This window comes from Cariama cristata, unplaced genomic scaffold (genome assembly GCF_000690535.1).
Source record: "Cariama cristata isolate BGI_N322 unplaced genomic scaffold, ASM69053v1 scaffold13217, whole genome shotgun sequence".
Taxonomy (NCBI): domain Eukaryota; kingdom Metazoa; phylum Chordata; class Aves; order Cariamiformes; family Cariamidae; genus Cariama; species Cariama cristata.
Genome location: NW_009626132.1, coordinates 20589 through 33944, shown reverse-complemented (window position 1 = coordinate 33944; position 13356 = coordinate 20589). Strand labels below are relative to the sequence as shown.

The window sequence follows — 13356 nt, the reverse complement described above, 5'->3', positions numbered from 1 at the left end:
GCATAATTTATATTTGTCACTCCAATATTAATTAGTGTCAAATCCCATGCCAGCAATATTCTTAAAACCTATGAGAAAATAGTTCAGTTTCCAAAAAGCAAATCAATTGATACAGAAGGAAACTTATATTTCTGAGAGGAACAGCAAACACCAACACATACACAGCATGAATACTACTACTACACTTTTTTTTTTTGAAAAAAAAATAATTACTATTTTAAAAGCAAAGAACACAGAAGAGTGCAGCTTACCAACTTCAGGCTTCTCAGGATGTAATTCTGAAGTACGGTTTCCTTCAGCAATGTAAACGGGAAAGCTTGAACATTCCAGATACAGCTGACAAGCAGCAATAAAGGCAGGAAGGTATTCTTTCGGTGTTTTTTTCTTGTTTGTTTTCTTCACCCTAGCATCAACTTGTGATTCTCTGTCCCATTTTGTGGTCTGTCCTTGCTCCCTAGTGGGGTCTACTGGAAGCTCTGCCCCCAAGGGCTGAGACAAGGAATTACTCTGAATGATATATAGGTTGATAAATCTGGTTAAGAACTGTTGGACATACTCCAAACAGCACTGCATTGCAGTCTTTTGGATCGTTTTCCCACTTCGAGTTGCTGTCCCCTGTGTCATTATGGAAGGAGGCTGTACAATGGTTTCCTCGGATCCCACAGTTGATGCCGTCTCAGTCTCTGAGGATGTGCTACCAATAATAGGAATGCCAGCCACACTGTGACCTTCATTCAGTGCTCTATCAATGTCATCAGTTGTATCTCCCTGATACTGTACAAAATCAGTGAATCCACTTTCTGATGACCGACTGCTTGGAGGATTTTCACCATCTTCAAACACATCATTAGGATTTTCAAGTGAAACTGATGGCACCTGAGTGAGATAAAATTGTAATGATTGTTCAAAAGGGATTATTTAGGTCCTAGTGAGAAAAATATTTATTTGCTTGTCCATTTGGAAGCAACAATTTTATTCCACAGTTTTAAATTTATTCATATAAATACATTTTATGCAAAATTATGTTTGGTGTTCCACTAAGCTTGCCAGACCAAGCTAACTACTAAAAACCAAAAACCAACAAAATCAAAAACACTATTTATCAAGTAAGATATTTTAAATATTACTGATTTTAACATTTTCTTCATATCATCATCATGTCTATTTCTTATGAAAGAACGCCAAAATGCATAGGCACAGGTATTATTAATTTATACTGCATCATAAACCAAAATATTCATACATCAAAAAAATGTATGGAAGGAAGCAGGAAGCAGGACACTGAACTATACTACTTATGGTCACTTTAGCTAGCAAGATTCTTTTAATGCTTTAGATTTTAGCATGTTCTACAAAAGCACAAGATATTTATCTGTTAATCAGAAACTGCTGCAGTCATAAAGGAGTAAAAAAATGCCTGCAGGCAAAGGAGACAAAAAGGAGATGTCAGTCAAGAAGAATGGGAAGACTTGAGAGAGTAGGAAAAAGTATACACTTCTCTGATCGTGCTTCTGAAGTTCTCACTGTGCAAGGATATTAAATTATTTTAACCTAGTAACTGTCTAGATATACTACCGATAAATTTGCTCAGTCTTAAGAAATAGAATGCTAAGAGTTATGGAGGGGGAAGAGGTGTCTTTACTGCCGTCTGTGACTTCCCATTAGGTAGCTGAAAAGACAGTGGCGTGCTCAGAAATCCACAGTGAAAGAACAAAAGGCAACAAACACAAGTTGCAACAATGCAAATTCTGGTTAAATAACACAGTGCAAACAAACAAGCTGTACAGAGAACTTGTGGAACCTTCACCCTTGGAGATACTCAAAACTAAGCTGGATATGACCCTGAGTGACCTGACCTAGCTTTAAAGTAGAATTTAACTTTGAAATCAGCCCTGCTTTGAGCAGTGACCTGCAACTGTCACTTCCAACCTAAATTATCCTATGATGTTCCTCTAGTTTCTTCAGTTGGAGAAGAAGGATTGCAGGGCATGTCACTTAACATACCTTACAGAGTCATGGTTGCATAGACCAAACTAGACAATGCTAAAAGAGAAAGAGAAGGAGCTGCTGGCTGGTTTGTTTCTTCTATTTCTTTATTAAATGATTCTAAGAACTTAACAGTGACAGTAAAATAACTGATGGGTATCAATCTGCGGCACATAAATTGGGTGAGAGGAAAATTTACATATGCCTGATATGTAACCAAAATGGAGAAGTCTTTTCAGTCCAGTTATTCTACATGATCAGACTCTTGAAGTGCATTACAACTTCAAACCTTAGTTGATTAGTTCATTCTTAGGCCCTGACTCTGAAGTGATTTATACATGTATAATATTAAATCTAGACAAAAACTCTTAAGAATCAAGACCTTTTACCACAATGAAGTGCACAATTATAATTTCTTTTGATGAGCCAAGTTTTACATGTATTGTTGTATATTAAACTAAATCTAATCAAAGACTTGTAGGTGGTTCAGCACAGACTTAGAAAGCCCCCTTTTCCTTTCCACACAAGAAGTATCTTTCCAAGATGCTGCAAACCATAATCAGTTACCTTTTTGTTTTCCCATTCTTTGATGGAGCTGCTGTGTCCACTAGGAAACTGCAGGATACCATTGGTACCAGCAGACAGCAATGGAGGTTGAACCTTACTAAGGATCTTTGAGCAGAGTCGGAGAGAATCAGTAAGCTCAGACAAGTGCAAAGTATGAAGATGGCTCGTCAATGCAGAAATCATCCTAAGCAACAGCTGAGGCAAGTGTTCTGTCTGTATTTCAATGTAAGTCTCCTAACAAAGTAATAGTAAAATTCATTAATTGTAACACCAAATTCCACCCTGAAAGTTATCTTTTATAACAGTGGTACCTATCATTTGCTTAACTGTGTTTTAAAAGTATTGAAGATGGAAAAAGGAAAATTAATATCTTAATATCCAAGAATAAGAAATACATGCTTTACTTAAAAAAAATTTACAAAATTAACTTTACAGTAGGGTAACCAACAAATAGAAATATATTTAGCTCTTTTTGAGAATTTTACATGTTGTCCATTACACAACAAACACATTGCAAAACATAACAATAAGGCTAAAGAATGCTACTGCTATTATTGTAATAACCTTAATATAAAAGTTTAAGAATGAAATATAAACAAAGTTATTAAGAACTAAAAGGGAAAACAGGCAGATTGCCATACCTGACACAGCACTCTCATACTTCTAGTAGGCTTTGAAATGAAAAAGCAAAGAATTGAGGAAAGACAGGTATAGAAAAAACAGTTCCAACAGTCTTTGCTACATTAAGCAATGCCAACAGAAAAAGAAGATACATCTTATCACGACATTTAAAAGAGCCTTAAAAGAAAGGTGCACATCTAAACTAGCATATCAAACTACAAAAGACTACACTTGTAATGAATACAGTGTAGTTTTAGAGAAAAGAAATCAAGGGCAGACAAAAATTTTCAGGTATAAGCATCATAAAACCCACTTTGGTTATATCCAACCAGTCTATCAAGAATCACACAATGAAACCAAAACTTCTTCTAAAGGTGTCCATCAATTTACGGCAATATATTTTCAGGAAAAACAATTAATAAAGCAGACATAGTACTTCTGTAGACTATAAATATACAGAATCCCAGTATCAGTAATGAACAAAGCAATTCTTACCAAAGAAACTATATCCAACAAAAAATCCACTAACAAGCAGAAATTTGTCAGCGGTAACTCAGATTGCTCACTACCACCTCCAGGCCCAGTTTGAAGTCTGGCATGTAATGTCCTCCTGCAAAATTCAAATAGGGTTTCACGATATTTTTCCCTCCCCCTTACATTGACCATGTTTCTGTAACTTAATGCAAAGCTGTACACATCAGGGATAATCCCTATAAACAAATAACAGTAAAATGAGAGATTGCTTAAGTAGGTCATTTGTCTCCATTGCATGCTTTCAGAAAAAGCAGCAATTAGCCTTTCACTGTAAACCAGTCTTCAGTCATAAGATAAGGAAATCCAGGCTACAGAAAATTGCATTTGTGACTCCAGCATATCCAGCAGTATTTACTAGTATGAGCATGGGCACCAATAATAGAATTAAGGGACCGTGTTACTGGAAGCACACTAATTTAGAAGAGATCTAAACCCAAGGCATTAAGCACTTGAGATAAAGACAATCAAAAGTGAAATAAAAGGCCCATGAAGCTTTAAAGATGTGCAATAGGAAAACAAAACAAGCTCTTCTAAATGTTCACTTCAACTTCAGCTGACCGCATTATTTTACTATTGACAAGAATTCATAATCTGATGAGTGTTATTGCTGACTGAAATCCCCTGTGAAACCATGTTGCAATCTGACAATGTTATATGCAAAGGATATGAACAAAGGAATAATACTTTGTTCCTCCAGTTCATTTATTCTGCTAGGGGTGGTGGTGGTGAGGGCAGTGTCACATTTTCAGCAATAGTTAGTTATGCTAATCCTTTCCCTCTGTTTTGGAAGGGTTCATGAACACATATGCCAGGACTGAAAAAAAGGATTTATTCGAAATAACAGAAGCAATACAGAAACCAAGTCTGAAACAGTGACATTTAAAAATCTTTTGATAAATACTTAAAGATTTTAAAAATCACATTTAAATTACACTCTGTCAGTAACCCACATTTGAAAAGTAGCACTCTACTTAACCCTCACCTACACTGGGTTACTGTATCTCTCTAACAACAGATAATTCTTTTCATAAAACTAGTAGCCTGTTCTACAGTTCAGTGAAACAGTTCCTTTATGCAAGTCGTAACACAAATTTTTCCACATTCTGTGCTCCTACCCAGAAAGATCTACCATTTCATAAATTACTCACAGATTTGTTCAACTGTAATACCTCATAAAGGATGACTTCAATTCAACTCACTGAGTCCCTTATCAAAAATAGCTTTGAGAGAAGGCTCAATAGCAGTCAGCAATACTTACATGGAAGAAAACCCTGGATACAAAAAATCCTATTTTTAATTTTTAGTGGGGGGAAAATAATAAGAAAAACCCTAAGACAAATTCAGAGGGATATGTAAATCACTTTAAAAGTAATAACTGTGATTTAGCAATCAGACTAGATGATATAAAGATAACTTAAATTCACAGTTTAAAATCAACTGTTTATGTTTTCACTTAATGGTGTATCTTTTTAAATAGGAAGACAGTAATTTACATAACACAGCAGCTCATGTAGAAAAAAAAAAACAAACACCGCCCCCTCAAATTTCTCCAGATTCCATTTACTTATTAATAAGGCAATCTGGTATCCTTGCATACAGTAACATCTACTTACATGTAGAGAAATTCTCACCTGCTTGTTAGTTGATTGTAGACTGCTTTCTTTACTTTAGCAATTCAGTCCAATACACAAAAATTAAGTCACAGACACGTTGGAAGGGATTTCATGTGGTCCAACCTCTCACACTGAGCAGGACTGCTAACAAGGCTAAATTTATCCACAGCTTTGTCTAGCAGAGTCCTGGAAATCTCCCAAGGAAGCTCCACAGCCTTCCTGGGTAACCTGTTCCACTGCTGCACTATGTTCCTAGCAAAGCTTTTCCGAAAGCCCAGCCTGAACCCCTGAGCCAACACTTGTTGTTTCTGTCCCTTGTTTTACCATCAGCCATTACCAAAAGTATGGCTGCATTAACTTTGTAAATACCCTTCAGAAAGTCATAGGCTGCTATTTGAGCCCCTTCTTTGCCAGGCTAAACCAAGCTCACCTACCTCAACCTCCCATGCAGTGCCCTATGACTCTGATCACCTTAGCAGTCCTCTACTAGAGCCTCTTCAGTTTCTCAACACCCCTCCTCAAGCAGGGTGCCCAAAGCTGGACACGATATTCCACATGTGATGTTAGAAACACTAAGTGAAAGGAAAAATAACTTCCTTTCACCTGCTGATCACGCTCCCCCTAATGTAACCCAAGACACAGTTTTCTTTACTTACCACAGCACACTGTTGGCTCATAGACAACTTCGTGTCCAAATATCTTAATATGCTATTAAGCTGTTCCATAAGCAATGAAAAAAAAAATTTCTACAAATTTCATTTGAAATCCCTACATCATGTATCCCTTGCCACAGAAACAATCCCTGCTTTCCTGTGGTTGCTTGGTCCCCTCTCCCTCCTGTTAATATTTCCAGATCTCCCTTCTTTACCATGTTCCCTCTCGTAGCCCTCCTTGCCAAGTACAGGACTCCCACACTTTTTCCTTCCCTAAAAGAGCAGGGCAAAAGATAATGCATTCCACAAGTCACTCTTGGTGAAGCTGACGGGTTTGCTAGACACCCAATGAGTAATCCTGTACTGGACAGACAGAACACAACAAACTAGCTTTGAGATCACTCTGAAGTCTTCCCTTCAGCAGAAGTGCTAATTCTGTCTCTTGATTTTACCCAGACACTGAGTTTGTGAGAACTCGAGCTGCTGAGATCACCAATCGCAACTGACTGAAATTAGCCAAGAGATCAAAGTTAAAGTGACGGGAAAGAAAGAGACTTACAGACTAAATGATCACATTAGACTACTTTGAAGGAAAAAAGCTTATAAAACAAAAGTCAACTTCAACTTTATACATACAGAGATTAAGTATTATAACCTACCTACAACATTCTTCAAACCAACGAGCAATGTAATCCCACATATAATAAGGCTCAAAGGAATTAAAGAGAAGATTGGCAGTTTTAATCAATTCTGCTGTTTTCTTGTTTTCTCTCAGTTTGCTGAAAGAAAATAAAAAGAACATTTTATATTTTTAAACTTAATTTCTGAGTCATGTAACTAGACATCACCGTGAGTTTACCCACTGCCAGGGTAACACTGACAAATTATCCTGCCCTCATCCCTACAGTGGTTGTTTCTCTAGGGCTCAGTATATTGGCAGGCTCCTCATATCAATGTCTTTTCACAGTTGCTACGTTTCTTCTTCTCTATCCTTTCTTTAATGTTTGTCTTCTAACCACATTTTTAATAGATCTGTTTTGCCATGATCATTCCTACAGTTGTTTCTCCCCTGCAGCCTTGAACTTCCCTCCTCTCCACCTTTTAAAATATTCAACTCAAATCTCAAAACTCTTTTTATCCCTCTTTCTGGTTGTCTTGTAGCAGTCTTCATTTTTACTCTGCAAGAAAGCTCATCAGTCCACTTCTTCTCTTATTTTTTGAAGAACGCAGATGTAAAGAACGCCACAACTAATCTGTACAATTGACATACTGACTTCCAGCTGCATCAAGCAAGTATTTTTGTCATGGATAAAGAATAAAATTTAAATAAATTCTAAATATTAAAAAAAAAAAAAGCCATAGCCCTTCAGATCTTTGCATTGAACACAGAAGTTGCAATTAATGTCAGTGGATCCTGTATCATGAAGAAACCAGGTCACAGTCCCACAGGTTTCACAGTCATAGTTTCAGTAACAAGAAGATATATTATTTAATGCGAAACACACTATACTCATTATTCACCTGCTTAGCTGTGTGTGATCTTTGTTGAAAGAAGGTTCTGCCTGAAGCTCCAGTTCTGTTTTGCACTGTGTATATAATGTCCGAAACACTTCAATCAATACATCCTCTAGGATGGCAGGGCCTAGGGAGAAATACCAGCAATCACAGTCTCATGCATTACAGGACCGCTAACAGTCCACAACTGAAAACTACCCAAATCATTAGCTAGCTTTGGTCACCAGAGCCATAAAAGTCCTTCTGTTCAATTTCATAAACCACCTCAATCTCAGAAGTTTTTTTGCATTCCAGAAATACACAGGCAATTGTCATGTCTGGGAGCACACAAAGCACAAGGGCAGTTCTTTTTCCATACAACGTGTGTACAACGATGGCTGGATACAAACACACCTAGTTCCAAAGCTATGCAGCGACACAAGTCACATGTCCAAGCCAACACACTCTCTTTGAGGGATTATTAACTTAGCTCAGTAACATGTAAATGTGACTACATGGATTCCTGATCAAAGGTAGCTTTCAAGTAAACAGTTTCAAACAGCCGCCCGTAAGCTAGCTCATGCTGTTATCACATGAAAAAACATACTCAAATACTTAAATGCAAATACGAGGCAAAATATTTTGAGCACCTTCCATAATACAAGGCAAAATATTTTGAGCATCTTCCTCCCTTTTAATTTGAGGCAGGTTTTCTTTAACCCTGGATATGGTCTGCAGGATTTTTTTGAAATTGTGCCTCCTTCAGGTTTGAGCCAAATCTTGAGTTTGAAGAAAAAAAAAAACCACAACAACTTATTGTGAAAGGAGTTCACAAAGTAATCCTGTTTAAATACCCTTTGCTTTTTCCTACTTTCTCCTAGCCTCATTGAGCTGCCTTCAGTGAGAGGGTGCTCACCGAGTTAAGTAGAAATCGTATTAGCTTCTTCCATCTCAGTTTGTTGAAAGAATCCTCATAGCTCTGCTTACTTCATGAAATCTCAACGTACACATTGCCCTGAAAATTTAAACTGACCCCCAGAAACCACGGATTACCAGGAAGATGACAAATTCTTGTCAGAGATCTTGTTCTTTGTGGTCTGTCTTAACCACTTCCTTTCAAGTTGTACTCTTTAATTGTTGTATTTTTATGCTTTTATTATCCTGCTCTGAAATCTTAGGATAGACTTCAAAAATTATTTTTATTTTTTTCAGTCACCTCCAAAACTGTTATCCCAAAGAAAAAGGAAAGACGTCCAACACTTAATTGTTGTAAATACTTTCGTCTCATCTACTTTTGTCCCATAGTCCTTTGCGCTCACCTGCTAAAAAGTGCATTTGAACACTTTAAACAGGGGAAAGGAAAATTAAAAACAACAACAAAACCTCCAAACCAACCGCCCATAAAACCAAAAAAATACTTGCTGCTTCTGGATAAACTCTTCTGGAAAAAACAATTGTTTTCTCGTTAGTATCTCTCATATCTGTGTGTATATTAGAAGAAAGAGCAGATGATTTCCAAAAGCAACAGCTTAGATTTAAAATAGTGAAAGTCACTACTCGATTAAAGAAATTGAAAAGATCCAATCTGTATATCTTCCAACTTGCAGTCAGTTCTTTCTATGACTTTAATTTACTATTTCCTGTGTTGAAAGTAGAAGAAATTGTATTTGGTAAAAGGTAAATCTAATGAATACATTAAATTAAATACAAAACATACACAAAGCTTGGAAGATCTAAGAAATCTAGCTAACCTGCCAGTATTAAGAATACAGCTTTTTCAATTTGTTCAACAAGAGAGAAAAATTCCCAAAGCAAAACCATGTAAAACAAGTTAAAGACTAAAAGGCATATGAAGTAATATGAAAATTACCTAGCTCCGGCTTATCCAGCAAACTGATGAGAATACGAAAAGGCTTTAAGTCTTGCATTAATGTGCTTTCTTCTCCATGCCCATTAACCTGTAATATTCCAGTCATTGCCTACAAAGAGCAAAAGCATATCAGGAAAACAAAAACAAAACCAGAAAAACAGTTTTTGAAAGAAAGATGCAATAAAAGCTGCATATAAAGGGAAAATTCTCAGTAGTGGAGACCACTATTTCACCTCACTGCAGCTCATTCTCTCCATGCTTAAGTATTCTCTCAACTTTGCCTATGAGAATATTTCTGTGGAACAGAACTTGATAACTTGTATATACTTAAAGTCAAAATAAAATATTATAAACAGATACCACCTCAAAATTTCATAAGAATAAAAGAGAAGACACAAAAAGTGATGAAGAAATAGATTGAGAAGGTAAGGCATGTAGATATTATGGGCTTAACAAATAACAAATCTGTCCATCTAGGATATACCCACCTATGTGGCAGAAAGCTTTCTTGACTAAGTTGACTAGATAGCAATGACAATTTCAAAACAAATGAGAAAACTGAGTTTCTATACTGAAGCAGTTTAGGGAACGAGCTGCAGAATTAAAAAAAAAAAGCCTAACAAAACTGCCACAGATCTTGCTTAGTTTTCTCTCTGTGGCTGGCTTCCCTGTCTGAGTCAAAACTAGTTTGTTTCTCTTACAGTTCTAAAAAAAGGAGGACAAAGAAGAGAAAGAAGAGAGATGGAAAAGAAGAGAGGCAGGAAAACAGGTTCAACCTTGCTATCTGCTATAAAACAAGTATTATCAGCCAGTATCTCAAAAGAAAAACCTTCTGTACTTGAACATGCCTTTAGAAGGTCAGAATTTTCAGTACATTGTATCAATGAATAAGATGGGGGTGGACTGGATAAAAGAACAGACAAAGAGACTGCTAGGGAAAAAGGCAGAAAGGAGCAATGCTTTTGAAGTCTTTCAAAAGATAGCAAATGGTCTTAGAAGGCATACGCAATTTGTATTATGTAGAGCAAACCACTGATTTTAATGTCTCTAAAAAACTTCAAAGGAAAAAACAAGTGAATTATCTGCATTATTAAAAATGGCCACTCTCCATTCTATTGTAGCAGTAGTGCCTGGTAGCCTAAATGTTGCTAAAATCTCCCCACATTTTGTATAGAAGTTGTATGTGAAACTGTCTCATTCAGGCCTCTCCTCTACACTTGGATATCTAGTTTCTGAATCATCTGCCATGCGAGGCAAAAGGGTGATAAGAGAAGGGTGAGAAAGTGCCGAGGTCTTTGCTGCACTGGAATTCTGGAGTCTCTTCCTCATCAGTAGAACAGCAGATCTCATTATCTTCCAATAAAACAGAAAGTGCTAGCTCTGTGCTTGATATCACCCTTAAGTTGTGATGAGCTAAATACTCTTGTGTCAGCTACTAATATTAGAATCTCCACTCTCACTCCCATATATAGCACCACAATTCTGACTGAATATCAGAAAAGTCCTAACCTTATCAATTTACCTTAATGATAAAATGTCTTCCAGATCTCCAGATCAGACTCACAGCATCTTGAAAGATATATGTATACTTTAATTACCGTGAGAGGAGCAGCACAATTCTTAAGGCCAGGTGATCTCAGCTCACCTAGTGAGCCTTTAGGCATCAAATAGTATGAGTGCCAATTTGCTCAACTATTCCTAACCGCCAACGCACAGCAGAAAAGACTTTCCTCTTGCCTAGACAGGATGAAGATCCTTCTTACTCAGACCTTCGGATCAATATTTTCTGATTCCCAAGACACAGAGGAGTTTCTGTATCTACAGAAGTAGAAGAGAATTCTCCAATTCTGTTTTATGAAAGAACAGACTCCAGTGTGCTGGGCTCATAATCAAATATATTCCATGTATGCTACACTCATTGTGGAAGAGGAGAGAAAGAAATCTAGTATTTGTCCTGATCATACTGTTATTCTAAAGAAACACATTATCCCATGTCTTCATTTTTGCACTAAGAAGATTTTAGAAGAGTAGGACAAAATACCACAAAAAGACAGAAATTACACGGTCACATTGAAATGAGAAGTCAAAAGATAAAGATACAGCAACTTTGATGAGTATCCATTTATGATGATATATGCCATAAAACATCATATAGCTACCTGGACTAACAGCTCCTTAGAGAAGGTGTTGAAATAGTAAGTGGCATGCTCCTCGGGATTGCTGTGCCTTGTACTTCTGGGTCCTATAAGGGCACCATTGTTATCAAAACCTTCAAGCAAACAAAAGACAAGCAAATAAGTATTTGTCTCTTAATAGAATATTTTGCCAATTTCTTTAAACTAAAAATCAACACACTAGCACTGATAACTTACCAAGATGAAGTCCAAGTAATGTTGGCAAGAGAAAGATGATTTTACAGAGTTTAATACAGGAAACTAAGTGATACTTCCATGCAAGCAGTTTGCATACAAATTACAAACCTTATTTTTATGCAACGTTATTAACCAAACTACTTTTTGTACAAAAGAAAAAAATGTTCACAAACACTGCATGAACCACATATCCTAGAATATCTTCAAAAAAACCTGTCCCACAAAAATATTTCAATATTAACATTATTACGAGAACACAAAATTCAGTATTTTAAATATAGAGAGATGATCATCAAAACATTCTGACATGACTAAGGCACTTGGAGCATCAGTCATATTACACAAAATCAATTTTGTTATTCAAAATTATATGAAGGAGATAGACCTTCATTTTGTAAGTTTGTATCTTTTCTTTTACCAATTAAATTTATTTATTCTACAAAAAAATAGGCTTAAAGAAAGAAATAATTAAAAAAAAAAAATCAAGAAGTCAGTCAGGATATCAACCCATTCCACAAAAACATTTTCCACAGTTTTTGTTCCGAAGTGACAAAAATAGAAGGAAAGTCTGAGAAGATGTATGCCCTTTAGCAGCAACGTAAAACAATCGCTGTTAACAATGGTTAAGCTAACCTGGATTTAAAGAGATGTAATGTGATTTTTTTGCGTAGAGAATGTTAATAGACCACTCCTAGCTATCCTAGCTATAAAACCATAGGAAGGAATAGCTAACACCAGAATTAGTGTCATACAGAACACCAGACTTCAAAGAGTCTTCGAACATAATTGACACCCCTCCCCCCTCCCCCCCCCCCCCAATTTATATTAGGGGTAGAATACCTTGAGAATATAAAAACAGCATAATGTCAAACGAAAAATAAGCAAAAAAACTACATTGCAAGAAGTTCTGTCCAAATATATAGCAAATGGAGGTACTGGCAGTTCACAAAACAGGACCAGGAACGGTTACTGTAAAACTATCTTCTGAAGTTATATCATCTTTCAGTGGAAACTATGCTCATGAAATAGCTGTAGAAGAAGGTTCCACAAGTAAAAAAGCAGCACATAAAATATCTTTTTCAATGACAGCAAAAAGACATATCTAATCCACCAAGTTTAGATTATTATATACCTATTAACATTAGTGCAGTGTTTAATCTGGAAATTACTTTTTTCCCTAAATTGGAAAATGTAGGTATGGAGGATGACAGTGCATTTCACTGTCTTTCTTTAGGAGATGAGTAATTTGCAAGTCAGTGCCTTGAGAAGTGATTAACTAAAGAAGCTGGTATTTTTTCATATTTATCTTCTAAATCCCTGCAACTTCTACAGCAACAAAACCAATCCCCTCATGCAAAACACTGTTGCTGACTTCATCCCTCCCTTTGTAACTGCAGTTCTCTCATGTCCCTTTACTTACTTCCTTGCTCACCAATCACCCACAGGCTACCTGTCTCTGATGCCTTAACTATCAGCTGGGCAAGATGCAAGAGCTGCTGGGAAGGGTTCTGGGTAGCCTGAGAAGCACCTATGTGCTTGCTGGTGAGCTGGGAAGTCAAACAAAAAAGGTAAGAGCATATCATAAAACAATCTTCCCCTCAAGTAGAGAAACTACTTTTTGTTTCTCCATTCAGTCTTCAGTTTCT

General features: G+C 36.5%; 1 protein-coding gene across 1 annotated transcript; it reads right to left on the bottom strand.

Annotated features, from left to right (window-relative positions):
• Positions 1-2319: 2319 nt before the first annotated feature.
• On the bottom strand, positions 2320-13340 carry LOC104164541 (protein dopey-1-like). Its single transcript, XM_009703896.1, has 8 exons — positions 13326-13340; positions 13131-13257; positions 11498-11607; positions 9339-9447; positions 7496-7616; positions 6634-6753; positions 3670-3784; positions 2320-2787 (listed from the first exon to the last, which is right to left on the bottom strand). Exons 1-8 carry the CDS (start codon positions 13338-13340, stop codon positions 2473-2475), a joined length of 1032 nt encoding a protein of 343 aa, XP_009702198.1. The 3' UTR covers positions 2320-2472.
• Positions 13341-13356: the final 16 nt, after the last annotated feature.

Coding starts and splice junctions, on each gene's coding strand:
- LOC104164541 (XM_009703896.1), bottom strand. Junction 7,617..9,338: donor GCTGGATAAGCCGGAGCTAG/GTAATTTTCATA, acceptor ATTTCTCCCTAG/GCCCTGCCATCCTAGAGGAT. Junction 6,754..7,495: donor GATCACACACAGCTAAGCAG/GTGAATAATGAG, acceptor ATTTTCTTTCAG/CAAACTGAGAGAAAACAAGA.